This window comes from Lycium barbarum, chromosome 10, assembly GCF_019175385.1.
Source record: "Lycium barbarum isolate Lr01 chromosome 10, ASM1917538v2, whole genome shotgun sequence".
NCBI lineage: Eukaryota > Viridiplantae > Streptophyta > Magnoliopsida > Solanales > Solanaceae > Lycium > Lycium barbarum.
Window position 1 is genome coordinate 9640477 of NC_083346.1, and position 19432 is coordinate 9659908.

Sequence of the window (19432 nt, forward strand, 5' to 3'; positions counted from 1 at the left end):
TAAGTATTTTTTTCTGATTTATTCTTTTGGAGATATTCGTTCGAGCTAATCATATGGCAATGTGATATAGGAATGTTTGATAACAAGTTTGTTTATTATATTTATGATTATAACAAAGTACAATCTTCATAATCGTGTTATATATGTCTCATTTATATAATTTAAAGACGATAATGGTGCTTTTGAATTCGGGCAATGAATTTGAGGATTATGAATTTATGATTATATAGATTATACCAATGAGACAATAATGCCTCAAAAGTCATGATTCTAAACGTCTCTGGTCATTATCGTTTATCGAGAATCGAAAAATAATTGACAAATTTTATGCATTCTCAGTGGAGAGGGTGGTGATCCTATTACCATTGTGTATGAGACAATAATGCAAGAATGTAAGTGCTTATTAGACAATGAGTTCACCGGATTAAGACGTATGAGGAGACCTTGATGGATGGTCTACTAGTCTATAAAAATGGAAGTACTCATTTGGAGGTGAATTTTTAAATTTGAGATCGTCATATCATCTTATATGCACCAACCTCATATCATCTTATATGCACCAACCTATATGTTGATTCACCTTAGGTACGTCATGTGTATATGAATGTCCATGGGGTGTCTTACAATTAGGAAAGTGTAAAATTGAAGGTAATCAGTGGATCAAGATGGGATTAGTCGCTTTTAATATGTAGGGTATGTTACACCCCATTTTAACCGGAGTTAGAGCGGAGTACAACATATTGGAGATTCCTATATTGCTTTGTTTTAAGGAGTCGCCACCTAATTGATTTTACGGTGAATTAGGACACCTAGATATTAACTAAGGTAAAGCTAAAGCTAAACCTCTGTTAATGGTCTGCTTAACCAGTGTGATTCTAGGTAAGGGTTCTATATTATCCTAAAGGGAAGGGGTTAGGCATCCTTTAGAATCCGTTAACTTACGGTTATCCGATCAAACTTAGGTTAATTAATCAATGTTGGGTATAATATTTAAATTTTAAGAAAATAGCTTGTGCAAACAAGACTTGTGAAAACATAACAATTGGTGCAAAAGAAGATTTTAAATGTCATTTTATAAAGAAAAAGGACTTCAAATAATAATGCTGTTAAAAATGGGATTAGTAATTCGCGTAAGAGGAGATTTTAGAATGCTATTTGAAAAAAAGGTTTATGAATGTTGCTAAGGTTCTTAAAATAAAATGCTAATAAAAACCTATAGGAAAGAATATAATAATTTGTATAAAAGGAGACTTAAAATTTATAAATATTATTGAGGCTTTAAATAAAAGTGCTATTTAGAATGAAATTTGTAGAAAATATAATAATTCGCATAAAAAAAAAAAAAAAAACTGCAAATGCCATTTGAAAATAAACTTATAAATGTTGCAAAGATTTTTAAATGATGATGCTATTAAAAATAAAATCCGCATGAAATGTATAGGCAAAAGAAAGTGCGGGTTTGCGTAATGCTTTAACAAACATTTGAAACAAATTGAAACGATGATGTATTGATTGACTTTGCGTTTTAGAAGTACAAAATATTCTTTAATTCCTATTTGCATGTTAGTGATATTTCAAAAATTCCCAATAAAATATGAATCCTTTGACTCAAGATATGAAATTAGGCTGTTTGCAAATCAGTTATTTTAAATAAGATAAATATTAGATGCTTATAAATAATTTTGACATAAAAGAGAAGAATAGATTTATGGGATTGATCATTAGTCTTTTATCTAACTACCCCTTACTAAACTATCCCTACTAATTTCCAATAATTCACCAAAAGCTAAGGGAGAAAAACGAAATGAGAACAAGTGTTAGTCAAATAATATACAAATTAAGGCATAAAATAAGGCAGAGGTATAAAAATCAAATGGGCAGCCCATTTGGGTCGCTGATCTGCTGCTATTGGGCTTTTGCCCGAGTTTTACTGTTGCAGTTGCTGCTACTGTTCCAATTCATTGGGCTTCGGCCCAGTAATTTCATCGTGGGGGGAGGCCACGGCCTGTAGCTGCTGTGTGGATTGGACTCGAGAAAAGAGTAATGTTTCGTTGGGCTTTAGCCCAACATCGAATGCGGAAGAAGACGAGTCCGAGGGGACTCGTATGCGATGGTCATGCATAAAAAAATGGAAGAAAAGGGATTAGTGTATAATCAATAAATAAAGCCATATATAATGCAAGATTCAAAACAAACAGTTCAGCAACTTGTGTGAATACTATGTATATCCAGGTATATTTCATATATACACATTCGTACACAATACACTTGCAACACACGGATTCTCAATTTTTTTTTTAATAGCCAATCGCACAAAATTAAGCAAAGATGAATACGTTAAGTTCATATATGATGGAACCAGCAAATTGACATTTCAAGCAGCCTTAATCAATACAAGCGACTTCGATATATCTAAATAACTGCCAGTCGCATATAGTCTGTGAAAACGCCTAAATCAGTATTTTAGTAAATATAGAGACAACAGCATTTTATACCATAAATATAGAGACAACAGTTACAGATGGACTAGGTTCCTAATTCAGATCAGATTTAGTTAATATATGCTTGGTAAAATAATGCACAGAGCTGAGAGATAGTTATATTTCACCCGATAGATCTAAATTAAGATAGAGGGGCAGAAGTGCTCTAAACATTACTGGGCAAAACAAAATCAGCGAAAGAAGAGCAGAATCCAAAGAACATGAGGATCATTTAGCCTATACATGACATCCATGAAACTAGCAATTAAACAAACTGCATCGAAGTGATAGTGAGTAAAAGAAGGCAATCCCTGGGGCCTTTGAAAATGTTTCCATGAATACAACAATGAATCTTTAAGGCTCATGCTTATGATCACAATGTCTATTTCAAGAGGTTAAGCAAATCAGACCAGATTTCACCCTTTTTAAGGTAACAACAAACCAAATTTCAATCATCTTTACCACAAATTATCATTCTTATCATAATGCAAGACCAACAGAAGTCCAAACCTTTGTAGAACATGCTTGCATAGACACAAGGTTTTTAACAGCAAGTTCCAAACTAGGCAAATTAGGGTTCAAATACCTATATAGCTAATTAAAATTCCAGTTTAAATCTTCAACATGATCATGTCAAGCTATTTAATGAATGTCAGACACCAAATACAACACAATAGGAGTACTGCCAGCTCCAGAATAGCCTAGAACAAGGTATTAACATGAGCATGCATTTGGAAAGAATAAACAGGTCATTTTTTAATGGCAATATCATCTGTAAGCTAATGTGGATTTTCTGCAAGAAAATAGAGATGGCATGTTTCAAATCAAAACTTGACATTACCAGTTTAAGATTTTCTCTTTCAACCTCTCAAGAGAAATACTGAAAATGATTCAAGGTTTCTAAACTTTCTTCCAGAAAACAGCATTCGAAATTCAAAGAAAAAAAAGAAACAAGTTGGAGTTCTTATTTTGGAAGAACAAATATAAATTAGCTTTAGATTAAAGCAGCCTCATACTAAACTTGTATATAACTTATCATCAAGGCTTAATATACAACAAATTTAAGCTCCTTAAGAATTAACATCATATGGAATAATCATTCTATATCGATCTACAACCAGACATACACATGCTTAACTATGATTTTATGCTATCAAATACCAAACAACTATTTAGGAATCATGTAAATCATCAAAAACAGGCTACATAAGTATTTTCGATAATCCTGATCAAACCAGATTTCAAGCTAACACAATATAATCAAAACCAGTCATTTACACAAGTAAACGAATTTCTAATGGACAGGGTGATAAATGCAGGAGCAGAAACAGCATACCCTTCTATATTTTATATGAGTTCACACAATTCCAACAAAAGTCATACACAAATTGATTCTAGCTCATTAACTTAACTAACATGCAGATTCAAGTGATTCAAGACCAAACTCATACTTAACAAAATTTAAAACTGATAACGTCTAACCCATGTCACATAACAATTTAAATAAAAACTTAAACCATACTTAACCATAAAACATATTAATCTAACAAAAGAAAAACCAAACTACTAATGACGAAAGAAATCGAATGATAAAAATGTAGAATAAATGAAAGGGGTTTACTGACCTTTCGCAGGTGCAGCGAAATGGGTACAGGGCTTCCAATCTACACTCGAAACATTTCAGACTTGACGTTGCGAAATTAACTCAAATTCTGGATTTGTGTATTCTCGGATCCGCGAAAATAGAACAAAAAAAAAGAAAGGCGATTTGGACTCGGATTCGGTATCAAGATGAGATTGCTACTGCTGAGAAAAAAAATGATTTTTAGGGGGGTTTTGGTTCAAGATCTGGTATATTTTTTAGGAGGTTTTTCAGGCTTTCGATAATTTCTCCCCGATGGTTCCTTTTTTTTTTTCCCTTTCGTTTTCTCTTTTTATAGGTTTTTTGTTTCTTTTTTGTGCTGAGGAAAGAGGGAAGGAGGAGCGGGAGAGAGAGGGGAACGAGGGAACAGGTGTGGGGGATAAGCGGGGAACAGGGCGTAGTGGGGGAGGCGGCTAGGGTTTGTCGCGGGAGAGGAGGAGGGAGAAGGGAAGGGAGAGAGGAAGAGCGGCGGAGAGGAGGGAAAGAAAAGGAAAAGGATGAAGGGGAAACCCTAAAAGGGTTTCCCTCATTTTTGAGCGGAAATGGGCCGGACCCAGTCCATTTGTGGACTGGGTCAAATTTTGGACTGAGTATTGAAAGAATGGGCTAGAATTAAAAACATAGACTGGTCTAAAAATTGAGATAAAAGATATGGGCTAGTCCAAAAAATATTAGGAGTTAATCGGACTTTGATTTGGGGTCCGGTAAGTCAAAATACGGACTGAGTGCAAGAAATAGTTTGGCTTCTAAATTTGAATAAAAGACCCATTTTAATTAGTAATATACTGAGTATGACAAAATATTACCTAATACAAAATGTGTAATTATTAGGACTCGGGTAATAAAATTATATGATGCTATAATAGCCGTGCAATATCATTTTAACAATAAATAAACGCTGTCATTTAATTGTGCGAAATAAAAATGCGATATGTGTGCAGAACTTGGTAAAAAATGCTGAAACGTAAAAATTATAATAATACTAATAATAAAATGAAAGTAACGAATAGCGGTGACAATAATGCTAATAATAATAATTAGTAGTAATAATAATGATAATAATAATAATAATAATAATAATAATAATAAAAAATTAATAATGATAATAATAATAATAATAAATTAATAATAATAATGATAATGATAATAGCGGTAGTAGTGACGGCAGTAAAGATAATGACAGGATAATGAAATGTTGGTATAAATAAAGCTAATAATTATAGTAAAACATAAACATATTTTTTTTTTTTAATTTTCTAAAATATTAGAAGCGTAAATAGGTATTTCGGAGGAGAGGCGGGACAAAATTGGGTGTCAACAGGGTATACATCTTATGTCACCTCGTGGGATTATGGCTTGAAATCTCTAGCCATAGTTGGATAAGATTTAGAAAAGAGCTTTAAGGTTTTGTTATTAACCAATACATCCATAGATCGAACGTACATAGATGATAACTCAACATTGATAATATCCATTATCGCAACTCATCTGGGGTATACGATATGAGAGAATGAATTGCACGCTATCTTACTGATGAAGGGATATATCTTGGTATCTTATCGATGTCCTAGGTCAATATGTGTCTTTACATGCTGCTATTCGTCGAACTGTTGCCATGGCGGTTGAATTAAATCAAACAACAAATTCTAATTAGTCAGCACTCAATGCGGGTATTTTCTACCGAATAGCCAAAACAAAAGTAACTGATAGTAGTGCACCCATTCACTTGAAATTCTGAATACCCTTATGATTTTGAAGTCTAAGGATACTTGTCTTTGTAGAATACACTTGTCTTTGGTAGAAGTCACTTATCTTGAAGTGTATGAACACATTTTCACAGAAGACACTTGTTCTCGAAGACTAGGTACTTGTGTTTGTGGAAGATGTTTGTTTTGAAGTTTAAGAACACCTATTTTTATAAAAGACACATTTTCTTTGATATTTGGCAATTGTCTCGTTGCATGTGATGCATTGAGCTCTATGTGAGAAAGCTTTAGTGGAAGATACTACAGACAAGACTGGTTTCTTGATCTTAAGACTTAAGCTTGAGCTTCTGTCTTTCTTTTATAAGTTACAAGATAATCTTTCTACTTATCTCCAATTATCTTTCGTATTGACACAAGAGATACGCAGATGATCATGGTTAACTAGCTTTGAGAAGGACACCTACGCTCCTTGAAGATAGGGGAAACTTCTATATCAACAAGTTTGAAGGAGAAAAGGAGTTGTCTGATTAAAACATTCAGGATTCGGATTTGTGAGTTCGAAAACATTTTAGTGTTGTCATTTTCTTCTTTGATTTTTTTTGTTTTTGTTTTGGTAAATCTTAACCCTGAGTTTGAACTCATTTGATGTTAAATTGATGTGGTTTGGTTCAAAAAGGCCATGGATTGAAGTTCGCTTAAACTTGAGTTCGAAAATTCAGGTTCTGAAATTGAAATTTATTTTGAGTGAGTATTGTGGAATGGATAGAGTATATCTTATGGAATTTGAATCTCAATTTTGGAAAGATTTGTTGGAGATTTAAGGTGATCTACGTTGAAATTTTAGCTATGGAGATGAAGTTTCTGCCATATATAACTATTTGAAACGAAATGAATTGTAAACATATTAAATGTACTAAAAAATTTACTATTCGCGTTGTCAAATAAGAGAGTATCTTCTGTGTATCCGTTATGTATCCCATATGTATATGCATATATTCATGTATACCTTTGCGTAATATACATGAATATACAATGTGATATATGTGAGATACATGTGCTAGCGTCAAGTTTTAATGATGATAAGTTTATGTGTGTAGGTATAGTAATTAAAGTAAGCAAGGATAGCAAAGGATATCAAACAAGTTGACTACATGTATGAAAGAGCCCACAAGACCAGTAAGGAGCCCAACAGTCGCATAAACAAGATGGGCTTACACGAGTCCAATTCAATGAAGTTTACAGCCCTACAAATGGCCACTGATATATGGTAAATATCTCAGTGGCTACGCAAGAAATATTTATAGCTGGAAGCAGTACCAAACAAGTTCAAGGAAGGAAAGAAGATTGGATTATCTGCGCATTAAAGGAGAAATATTCAATCAAGTGTAACAATCCTCTTGATTGACAAGGCAGCCTCATTACACTAGGAAAGACGCATCAAGAAGCAACAGCTCTAACCTTATTCTTGGAAGTAGGATCACTAATTCCTTTTTCCAAGGATCATATCCCTTGGGTTGATATCTCTGCGTGAAAAGCCTAAACAACTACAAAAAGGCCACTTCACAAAACTAGAAGAATATACTTTAGTCTCATTCTCTCAAGTGCTCTGCTTTACTTTTCATAAACATTATATGTCTGAGTGATCTGTAGTGTAAGGAAAAAGAAACGAGAGATATAATATAGTTTGTGAGGCACTGTATCAAAAGATTAAGAGTGTTTTGAGTGTAGACGTATGAGCTCTATTCAAATCACCATTGTACCAAACCTTTAACAAAACAGTTGCAAAGAACACCCTTGCAACCCAAGAGGACTGGACTAGGATTCACATTGAATCTGAACCAGTATAAAATATTTGGCGTCATTTATCTTCTGCAATTTACTTTAGCATTCTTTGAGTAAACAGTCGACTACTGATTCCACCTAGTCGATTAACAGATCGAAAAAAATTACAATTCACCCCCCCTCTTGCACTTTCAACATGTATCGTAAAAATATTTCAAACAAATTTAAAATCAGCCCAAATCACCTTCTATCTTCCTCAGATTTTGTATATAGCCTCACCCATGTATTTCCAACAAATTCCAATCACACCCATTTGTAAAAAAATTATTTGGTCTCACCGGACTTTTGAATGTTGTAATATCGTAGGCAGTTTTTTGTTGGCCAAAAATAAAAATGATATCTTATAACTAAATGACCGCAATATTTTGGTAGGTTTCTGTAAATATCCACACATTTGTTTCTGAAACTTATTGCAAAAACTAATACTATTTAACTTCAGTTTTTGTAAAAAGTTTCGAAACAAAGGTCCCTTAGCATTTGAAAATGAAGTTAAAACAAATATAAAGATACTACTTTTAAATTTGTGAGTGAAATACAAAATTTATTAACCACTTTTTAAAGATTCATATTCTCTATTTCATTTTGAAATTGAAAATAATAATAAATATTTCCTCTGTCTCATTATATGTGGCATTTCTGTAACTAGAAATAATTTAACTTTAAAATTTTCATTTTACCCTTAATGAAATTATTTATAGACAGACAAATATCTACGTTAGTTTTAGATCACAAGTTTCAAAAGTCTTCTTTTATTTTTTAAAATTTATGTTAAGTTAAACAGTGTCACATAAATTAGAACGACGAGAATATTAATTTTCAAATAATATTTCATTTTATGTGCAAATAATTACACCTACATATCCAAAAGCGCTCAAAAAGTACATAGTGGTCGTTTGGTGCATGACCAAAATTATACCGGGACTATAATTCCGGGACCAATTTATCTCACATCTTGAAACTATTTTATATCATCTAGGAGATAGTATAAAATAGTCACAGGATAAGTGGTATAAGAAAGTATATCCCAACTTATACCATGGGATGCATTTTATACTTTGTTTGGTACAAGGTATAAAGGATAAATTTATACCTTCTACCAAACATGATACAAAAATTAGTGCTGGGATATCCCAGCTTATACCTTCTACCAAACGACCCCATAGAGAAATAGAGAATCCGCGTCATCCTTCCTTGTACACCGTTGATTGTCTATATCATCAAACGGTTCAAACTCACAATCCGCGTCACCCAAAGCTAACCAATCAAAATCTACCCCCAAATCCTTATATAACAAATCGCTATAACCCCTTGTTCATCAACACAAATCAAACTCAATATCCCCCAATTTCCTACAAACTTCACTAATCCCCTCCCAGATTCGCCCACAAAATGGCACCAAAGGCAGAGAAAAAGCCCGCAGAAAAGAAGCCAGTAGCGGAAAAAGCCGAAAAAACATCAAAGGCCGGCAAAAAACTCCCAAAAGACGCTGCAAGTGGTGAAAAAAAGAAGAAGAGAGCCAAGAAATCAGTTGAAACGTACAAGATCTACATCTTCAAGGTGTTGAAGCAAGTTCATCCAGATATAGGGATTTCAAGCAAAGCTATGGGGATTATGAACAGTTTTATCAATGATATATTTGAGAAACTTGCTCAGGAATCTTCTAGACTTGCTAGGTACAACAAGAAACCTACTATTACTTCTAGGGAAATTCAGACTGCTGTTAGACTTGTACTTCCTGGTGAATTGGCTAAACATGCTGTTTCTGAGGGTACTAAGGCTGTAACAAAATTTACTAGCTCTTGAATTGATTAGGGTTTCGTAATTTGTTAGTTTTCGGCATATAGTTTTATAATTCTGCATTTTGTAACAAGGATCCTCTGTGTTGATTGTGAAATTTGAAAGTAAGGGAGACAACATTGACCATTCTAAGTTTCTTGGTTTTGTTTTTATTTTAGAAATTGCAAATTCGAAAGATCTAATTTAATTTTATATTAAAGTAGTCTGGAGAAAATTAATTTTATAGTTGGACGTGTTTCAGTTGACGAGTCAGGATAGATGGCATCTAATTGATTTGAGTAAGTAAATGCTGATAGTTATGTTTTCTCATTAAAATTCAATTGCAAATTGTTAGTGTAGGTTTGGAGTTCTATTTTTAGGCCATTTCTAGATTAACCGAGTAATGAAACTCTAAAACGAGTTACTCACTTTTAACGGAAATTATCTCGCTTTTACTAGCATTTGAATGGTTCCAAATGCAATTCAAAGAACGAAGCAATTACGTGACAAATGTGGAATGCTATAAGAGAAAGAGCCAGTCCAAGCTTAAACAATGTATTTAATGAGATAGAATAATTGTGTAATGAGAGTTCTGAGTGATTCCAAGTAAGAGTGTTAGTTAAGTTTTGCTTGAATTAAAAGTGACTCAGATCTCCTTTTACAGCTGCCAAAAATGTGTCTTCGACGGAGCGTCATACCAACTATATGGGCTGGATTTGATATTATTTGGTGGGCAATTCGCAGAACTGTCCTTTTAGGGTGGTCTTTAACTTTTGTCCCTCAAATTGGCAGTATTTAATTTTTGTCCTTCGCTTAAAATTCATAGGTTCCGGGTTTGAATTCTCACTCAATCAAAAAAAAATTAAAAATTCGCAAGACAGAGTTTGAATATCGCTCTACTCCCTCCAACAGACTTTGCCTTGAGACATATATATATATTTTTTTACTTTTCAAGACAAATTTTTAGTTATGTCTTAAGGAAAAGTTTCGCCTTATGGGGCGTACTTTTAGTTATGCCTTAATTAAAAGTGTGCTCCATAAAACATAACTAAAAGTATGTCTCATAAGACAGAACTTTTTCTTAAGGCATAATTGAAAGTTTGTTTTATAAGGCAAGTCTATGCCTTAAGGAAAAAATTCTGCCTTATGAGACATACTTTTGCTCATGCCTTAACGAAAATTCTACCCCATAAGGCATAACTAAACTATGCCTTAAGGAAAAATTCTGCCTTATCGGCCAAACTTTTAGTTATGCCGGATCCGGCATAACTTTAGTTTTTCCATAAGGAGTGTATGCCGAATCCGGCATAACTTTAATTTTTTCATAAGGAGTGTATGCCGGATCCGACATAACTTTAGTTTGATCCGACATAACTTTAGTTTTTTATAAGGAGTGTATGTCGGATCCGACATAACTTTAGTTTTTCCATAAGGAGTGTATGCCGGATCATCAGGCATACACGGCCCCCAGCCATTCCTTGCGATTTTTTATTTTTTATTTTTTTATGCTTGAGCGGGGGTTCGAACCCAGAATCTCATGTATTCGCCACCTTTCCAAGCGAAGGACAAAACTTAAAGACCACAAATATGAAGGGCAAAATTTAAAGACCACCCCAAAAGAAGGACAATCCGTGCAAAAAAATGTTATTTGGTAGGCCTGATCGAAATCAAATTTTGACAACTACAATGATTTATTCGATAGAGTATATAACTTCTAAGATTTTATTTGCATTACTGTGTTAGGAATTTCAAAAACATGAATTACATATTTCAGTTTTTGTTTATAATTTTAAATTCCTTGAAATTTACAAACGATAGTATAAAGAAGATTAAGATCCCGTTTGGATTGACTTATAAGTTGCTGAAAACAGCTTATAAGCTGTTTTCAGCTTTTTTGAGTGTTTGACTGACCAGCTTAAAGCCATTTTGTGCTTAAAATAAGCCCAAAAAAATAATTGGGCCCGTTTGACTTACCTTATCTAAAGCAGCTTATAAGCTGAAAACAACTTATAAGCCAAAAAAAAAAAAATTAGGCTATCAAATCTTTTTTTTTTTTTTTTTGGGCTTATAAGCTTAAGCTGCTTTTTTTTAAGCCCATCCAAACAGGCTCTAAATAATTTGGAGAAAATTTAGGATAGTAAAGAGCTAGTGTATGGGGGTGGGCCGTTTGAGTTTGAAGGAAGAATAAAAAAGGCATTACCGCATTTTTTTTAGTTTTGAATAAGCGTGTGTTCGCACATGCTATCTTTAACTTATTTTCTTTACTAGCTAATTAGTGAAAATAATATGAAAAAATAAATTTAAAAGGGTCATAGGACCTTTAAGAGGGATAGGACCCTCGAATAATTGAAGTATGTAATTAAGGGGCCGTTTGGTACGAAGGATAAACATAAATAGTGCTGGAATAAGAATTTAGCAATTCTTTATCCCTTGTTTGGTTAGTAATCATGGAATAAGTTATCCCAGGAGTAAAAATAGTGCTGGGATAACTTATACCTGCCACAGGATGGAATAAGTTATCCCGGGATAAGGAAGAAACCTCTTCTTTTTAGAAATTATCCAATGTATAATACTTTTAGTCCAACATACCAAACAGTCAATAAAAAATAACTCTAAAATAACGAATCTCAATATAACTTATCCCAACATAATTAATCTCAGCATAACTTACCCAACATAATTTGTTTTTGAACCAAATGACCCCTAACAGTTTTGTGATAGTTCAGGTATGTTACTATGCCTTATCCTTTAACATTCTACAACCAGAAAGGCCCAAAAGGTGAAGAGAAAAAGAGTACCAGGAAGGAGATCTAAACTCAATCCACTTCATCCTTCCTTCTACGCCGTTGATTAACTATATCATCGAACGGCTCATATTCACAGTCCGCGTCATCCTAAATCAACCAATCAAATCTAGATCTAACCTCCTATATAATAAATCGCTATATCCCTTTTCTCTTCACAATTCCACTCAAAAGCCCCCAATTTCCTACAAACTTGTCAAATTCCAAAAATGGCACCAAAGGCAGATAAGAAACCTGCAGAGAAAAAACCAGCTGCTGAAAAAGCCCCTGTTGCCGAAAAAACATCAAAAGCCGGCAAAAAACTCCCAAAAGACGCTGCAAGTGGTGAAAAAAAGAAGAAAAGAGCAAAGAAATCAGTTGAAACGTACAAGATCTACATCTTCAAGGTGTTGAAACAAGTTCATCCAGATATAGGGATTTCAAGCAAAGCTATGGGGATCATGAACAGTTTTATCAATGATATATTTGAGAAACTTGCTCAGGAATCTTCTAGACTTGCTAGGTACAACAAGAAACCTACTATTACTTCTAGGGAAATTCAGACTGCTGTGAGACTTGTACTTCCTGGTGAATTGGCTAAACATGCTGTTTCTGAGGGTACCAAGGCTGTAACAAAATTCACTAGCTCTTAAAGTGAATTGATTTAGGTTTTTTGCTGATTTATGTGTTGGGTTTATGATTTCAATTAGGGTTTCGTGATGTAAAGAATGAAAAAAAAAATATGTTAGTTTTTGGCGTAAATTTTTACATTTTGTAATAATTTCCCCCTGTTTTGGTTGTGAAATGTGAAATTAAGGGAAATTTCATTTTTACCATTCTCATTTATTTTTTTAAAAAAATTATTTAGAAATTCTGAACAAAGCCACCAAATGCATTAAGTTTGTATTAAAAGTATCTTAAGAAAGTTGGCTAAGCTTGCTGTTTTTGAGGGTACTAATATAAGGCTGTAACAAAATTTACTAGCTCTTAACTTTATCTGTTGGGTTTATGATTTTAATTAAGGTTTTGTGATGTAAATAATGAAAAATTGGTTCGTTTTTATATTTCTGCAGTTTGTAACAATTTGCCCCTATGTTTTTATTGTTAAAATGTGGAAGTAAGGGAAAACAAACATTTACCGTTCACCAGTGCTTGTTTTTTGTTTTAGAAAATGCAAATTCGAAAATCTAATACCCTGAAAGGCTTTTTGGATCAATTTTAATTTGGTTCCTTCAATACAGTTTTTTTTTCCCTATGGAAAAATCATCATATAGTGTAATTAAAAGTATTAATTAACAATGCCCTTATTTTTTTGATGGAAGATTCAAAACAAGGTTGACAAATTCATTAAATTTGTAGTATTAAAATTGTTTGAGAGTTAATTGGTGTGACGAGTCAGTAACTCAAGTATGAATGCTATCTAATTGATTTGAATATGTAGGTGTGGTGATTAGTTTTTTTTTTTTGTAAAATATTCTAGACTAGATAGCTACTCACTTTAACAGTGAGTAATAAAACTCTCAAATGAGCAGCCTCACTTTAACAGAAATTCTCACTTTTACTTGTACATGACGCATTTCAAATGATCTTGTTTATATTATCGATTAATATTGACTTAGTTTAGTAGCCGTTTGGATATGATATTCGCGATATGAAATCAGTGATTTGAAATCATGATGATTTGAAGTTAAAATTTTGTTTGGATAAATAATTTAGATTTTTTAAGTTGTGTTTTTATCTCATAGACATAAAACACACAACTTGTGAAAATTATAAAAACTTTACAATTCTCATGCAATCTTACCAAATGAGCAAATTATAGTTTTAAAAATACACTTAAAAACACTTTTTAAAAGCTTGATCCAACATTAATTGCTGCTCAAAAGTGTTTTCTAAATTAATTGGCTGAACACAAACTATTTTTTGCCGAAAGTACTTTTTATAAAAGCACTTTTCAAAATAAGTTGATTTTAAAAGTTTGGGGATTGAATTATTTTAAGTGCTTTTAAGCCAAAACAGTTTTTAATTACTACAGTAGTGTTGGGGTAGGAGATTATAATTTGGGGATTCGAACTCTCACTAATAAGGTGAAAGTTCTGGTAGCTAACCAACTGAGCTACTAAGATTCCTACAGAATTCATAATAGTTTGGTACAAATTTTCTCTTAATTTAACGGAGGGACGCGTGTTAAGCTCAGAATCAAATGATCCGCCCCTAATTTTAACCATCCGATTTCTTTAGAAATCCATCCTTTTAATTCGACTTGACCCATTTTCATCATTTTCTTTAAAAATAATGTCAAATTTGTACCAAATTATAAAGGGAGGGATATGTTTGGACTGGAAATATAACTGGAGGGTATATTTCTACCGAAAGTATAATGAGGGGTACAGTTAGACTATTTCTGATATTACAGGTGTATATTTGACCTTTTTCCGATGTAAAAATCGAGATTTGAAATTTCGTACATGAATTTTTGTCTCGCGGGATTTCAATTTTTCACCTACCACCTAACGAAAACTGCACAAATTTCATTTTCAAATCCGCCAACAACTTTAATACATTTCACCTCAAGCCAAGTCACCAAACCCCTATCTACCGTCCATTAAAAATCAAGATCAACGGTCATAAACCCAATCCGTACCTCTCCACTTAAACCAATCACAGCTTACGTCCACATCATTATATAACAAACCCTTACCCCCGTTCACTTCTATTCCAACATGAATCCTCTTCATCGGTTCTTTAGAATTGAATCAACGAGTCACCAAAAGTGCAAGTTTATTCCTCTTCATTTTCTTTCTTTATATGATTTTGTACAGTTCATTTATGACTTGCTGCTTAAAGTTTTTCCTTATTTATGTTATTATGCTACTTCATTAGTAGCTCCTGATTTTTTTTTCTTTTCCAAAATAAGTTTTAAGGTATCTCGTAGATTTTAACATAAGAAATCACAGGAAAAAAAAATAATAGAATAATTAGGTAAGCTATGAAATAAAATAATTTTCCTAAGAAAAAGATTGGGAAAAAATGTTAATTACCTATTACTTTTTTGATTTTTATCAATTGATTTTCCTTATTGTAACATTTTTTTTTCTGACCAGGTATTTAGTTAGATGTCAAATTCAAAAAATCAGGTGATAGAGCAACTGAGTGAGGAGCTAGAGTTTGATACAACACAAGTTAAAATTTTATAATAAGAATCTAGATGTAGCATCTTTTGTTATCAAACCAAATTTTGACTTGGGTTGTATCAAGCCCTATCTCTTCACTCAATTGCTCTATCACGTAATTTTTTGGATTTGGCATTTGACTAAATACTGTGGTTAGAAAAAATGTTACAATGAGAAAAATGAATTGATAGAAATAAAAAAAGTAATAGGTAATTAACAGTTTTTCCCCCAATTTTTTTTTTGGGAAATCATTTTATTTCATAGCTTACCTAATTATTGTATTAACTTTTGTGTCTTACTTTTCTCAAAATTAATGAAGTGAATCTATTAAGTGATTAGCAGAAGCATAAATGTATGAAGAAAAATTAGCAAACTAAAAACCAAGAAAACTAGATACACCACAGTAAAAAAGAAAATCATATCTTTCTTAATAAATTGTAGCTTTTCCAGGTTACATTTACTACTTTTGCATGTAATTTAAGTACATGTGAAGTTTGAAGGGCTGCAAGCACGTCTAGTTTGCTACTGTTATTAAACATTTTTTTCCCTACCAGATTCTAAAGAAAACTGTCAAAGGCATTAAATTTGTGTTGAAATCGTATAGGAAAATTGATTGGTATAGTTGGAGTTGTCTCATGAGTAAGTATGAATGCTATCTTATTGATTTGAATACATAGATGTGATGTTTTCTTCCTCATTAAAATTCAATTGCGACCTATTAGAGTAAAAAAAAAAAAAAAGGCAGCCCAGTGCATTAAGCTTCCGCTATGCGCGGGGTATCAAGCTATGTTTTTGTCCTTAACATTAATAACTTATTCCTCAAATCATTTCCAATACCTAAGACTAAACGTTGATTAAAATGAGTATTGTAGTAAAATATCCATATCAATTACTATTATTTATTAAGGATGTGCAAAGTCCAAACCGGACAAGTAAAAGTGAAGGAAGGGAGTAAGTGTTGCTCGTTTTGATAATGTCTTCAAGTATCACTACTAGACTAGAAGTTCTTCCAAGTATAAAAGCAATTTGACATTTTCTGGTTTACTTCAATTTTAACATTTGTTTCTTTACCCAAAAAGAAAACGTTTGTTTAATAAAGGAAGATGAATTTAATGTCTTGTAATAGTGAAAGAAAAATGCAAATCAAGAGATAATGTCAATGTAACCCATACTTACTGTTAGGGTATTTACTATTAATCATACATTTAGACATAGTATATTTTAACCATTGTCAAGGTTAAAATTCTAACTAGGAGATTGTTGAGAAAAATATATTATTAATCAAGCGTTTAGATATAGTATAGAGTAAATATAAATAACATAATTGTGGATGCTAAAATTAGTGCAAAGATATATGACATAATTAGCATATCGGAGTACAAGTAAAGCAGAAAGAACATAAATAGATAATTCTTATTCAATGAATTGTCACTTAGCTGTTAGAGATACGATGGTGTGTCAAAACAGCAAGTATAAGAGTAAGAAAGTGTCATGCCAATTGCCAAACTTAAACAATATATTTAATGAGAATGTAGGACAAGTAATGAGAGTTATAACCGAAGTACCAAACAACACTGTTTATTTTCTTTTTTGGGACACATAAGCAAACGACTATCAAAAGCTGTTTGATTTTGATTTAGAAAATATAATCTTCATATTGAAAACAACAATACAATATCTGGTTGCGATTTATGGATTTAAACTTCACAAAAAAGTGTTAACATTATCTTTGGAACAAATTAAAAAAATGTATGGAAAATGGTTAAAAATGCCCTTAACGTATTAGAAATGGTTCAAATATGCCCTCTTCCACCTATTGGATCAAATTTGTCCTTCCTTCCACCTATTTGAATTTAAAAAATGCCCTTCCTTCCATCTATTTGGATTAAAAAAATATCATTTATTCCACCTATTTGGATAAAAAAAATGCCCTTAACGTATTAGAAATGACTCAAAAATACCATTTTTTCACTTATTGGATCAAATTTATCTTTAATATTATTTTATGCTTCAAATTATCCCAATTATTAACGACACAATTATGTGACATTTCATTAAATTTTAATTAAACATTTGGCGTTCAATTTTTTTATTTTATTTTATATTAGTGCCATTATATTATTTATACATTAAACAAAATATGCATCTTATGGAGATTATTTTACTTAGTTTTGTTAAGAGAATCATAAAAATTGCACCAGGAGTTTGACATATGTTAGTAGTACATTTTTATGCATAAACAAATTCTTGTATTAGTAGGTAAAAGAAAAAGGCTTTTTTTTTTTTTTTTTATGTTGACAGTCAACATCAAGGGTACTCAATTTCACCCTTTTCTAATTACTACATGTAACTTGACAAAACAAAATGAATATTGGGAAAAGGACATATATGACCGTTCGGTCATAAATAATCTCATCCTCTAGTTCAATTTTTTTCAAATTCAAAATGTAGCAATTATACTAATCCCATCCATTAACCAAAATTAAAATAAGACAATTTTCAAATAAAAAATCAAACACAAAAATGTTTAAGGCGATTTTTATATATAATAAGTGTCATTTGTGTATAAAATATGTATCAGTACCTATCAGTAATGTATAAAAACTGTATAAAATATGAATCACTAAGGTATGTATCATTTTTGTATATAATATGTATCATTTGTGTATATAATGTGTATCAGCACAGTGCAACTGCCCTGTATAGAATAGAACATTGTATCATTTTTGTATATAATATGTATCATTTTTTATATAGAAAGTATATATATAATTCCAGCATGTGTATATAAACTGTATCAGTCTTGTGTAGAAAGTGTATCATACATATAAAAAATGTATTATAGAAACCGTATCATTGTGGTATATAATATGTATCACTATTGTATATGTTAAAAATAAATATCATATCATTGTTGTATAATATGTGTATAATAAATGTATAATTAACTTATAATTTATGTATAATAAATGTATGATTAATTCCAGCATATGTATATAAAATGTATAATTCTTGTATATAAAGTGTATATATAATTCCAACATATGTATATATGCTGTAGCAGCCCTTTAGTGGCGACTTAATCGCCACAAAAAATATTATTTTTTTTTAAGCGCCTGGGCTGTTGGGCCGGCCAGCCAACCTTGACATTATTTTGGGCCGACCAGCCATTTTTTGGCATTAATTTGAGCCGACCGGATACCTACTGGGATTAAGCTCAAACAGTGATTAAATGTGGAATTAGTTTGGCTAAGTGGACACATAGTGTCCTTTTCCCATGAATATTTGGGTAAACTGAGTTACATGTGGACATGTGGTGATATGTACCAAAATCTGTTTTACAAATCCCACGGCTCATTTGGTTTTTACAATCCATATTCAAATTAGGGAGGATACTGTGTGTCCACTCAGCCAAACTAATTGCACATTTAATCACTGTTTGGGCTTAATTCCATTAGGTGTCCGTTTGACCCAAAATAATGCCAAGGCTGGTCGGCTCAACAACCTAGGTGCTTAAAAAAAAAGACTTTTTGTGGCGACTAAGTCGCCACTAAAGGGCTGCTACAGCATATATACCAGTGTTTTAAAAGGCGGGGGCGTAAGGCGGAGCGTTTTACATACGCCTCGACGAGGCGTAAGCCCCGTGGGTATTAATTTTTAGTATTTCTTAAAATAATATAATTACAATAAATATTTTTAAATAGATAAAATTACATAAAAAAATAAAAAAAAAACTGTAAATAAATGAAATATATATATATATATATATATGTATGTATGTATATGTGTGTGTGTGTGTGTGAGCGCGTGCACGCTTGATCCTCACAAAAAAATTATCAAAACAATCCATTATACACTGCTTATAACTTGTAATTATATATAACATAATTTTACAAGCATAAACAATACAATGAAATAAAAGCTATTATGAAATACAAATCAATTCTAACATTTTAACTTTCAAACACGGAAAAAAACACAGTTTCTTAAAACACTATTACTATCATACTATTCATTTTATCTCCTTATA

General features: G+C 32.1%; 1 protein-coding gene across 1 annotated transcript; it reads left to right on the forward strand.

Moving 5' to 3' along the window:
• Positions 1-8970: 8970 nt before the first annotated feature.
• On the forward strand, positions 8971-13060 carry LOC132613849 (histone H2B.2-like). Its single transcript, XM_060328129.1, has 2 exons — positions 8971-9466; positions 12474-13060. Exons 1-2 carry the CDS (start codon positions 9060-9062, stop codon positions 12880-12882), a joined length of 816 nt encoding a protein of 271 aa, XP_060184112.1. The 5' UTR covers positions 8971-9059; the 3' UTR covers positions 12883-13060.
• Positions 13061-19432: the final 6372 nt, after the last annotated feature.

What these genes read in the sequence shown, in the direction of transcription:
- LOC132613849 (XM_060328129.1), top strand. Translation starts at nt 9,060, where the DNA reads ATGGCACCAAAGGCAGAGAAAAAGCCCGCAGAAAAGAAGCCAGTAGCG. An exon ending in GCTGTAACAAAATTTACTAG is followed by an intron (nt 9,467 to 12,473) that starts CTCTTGAATTGA and finishes GGCACCAAAGGC; the next exon opens with AGATAAGAAACCTGCAGAGA.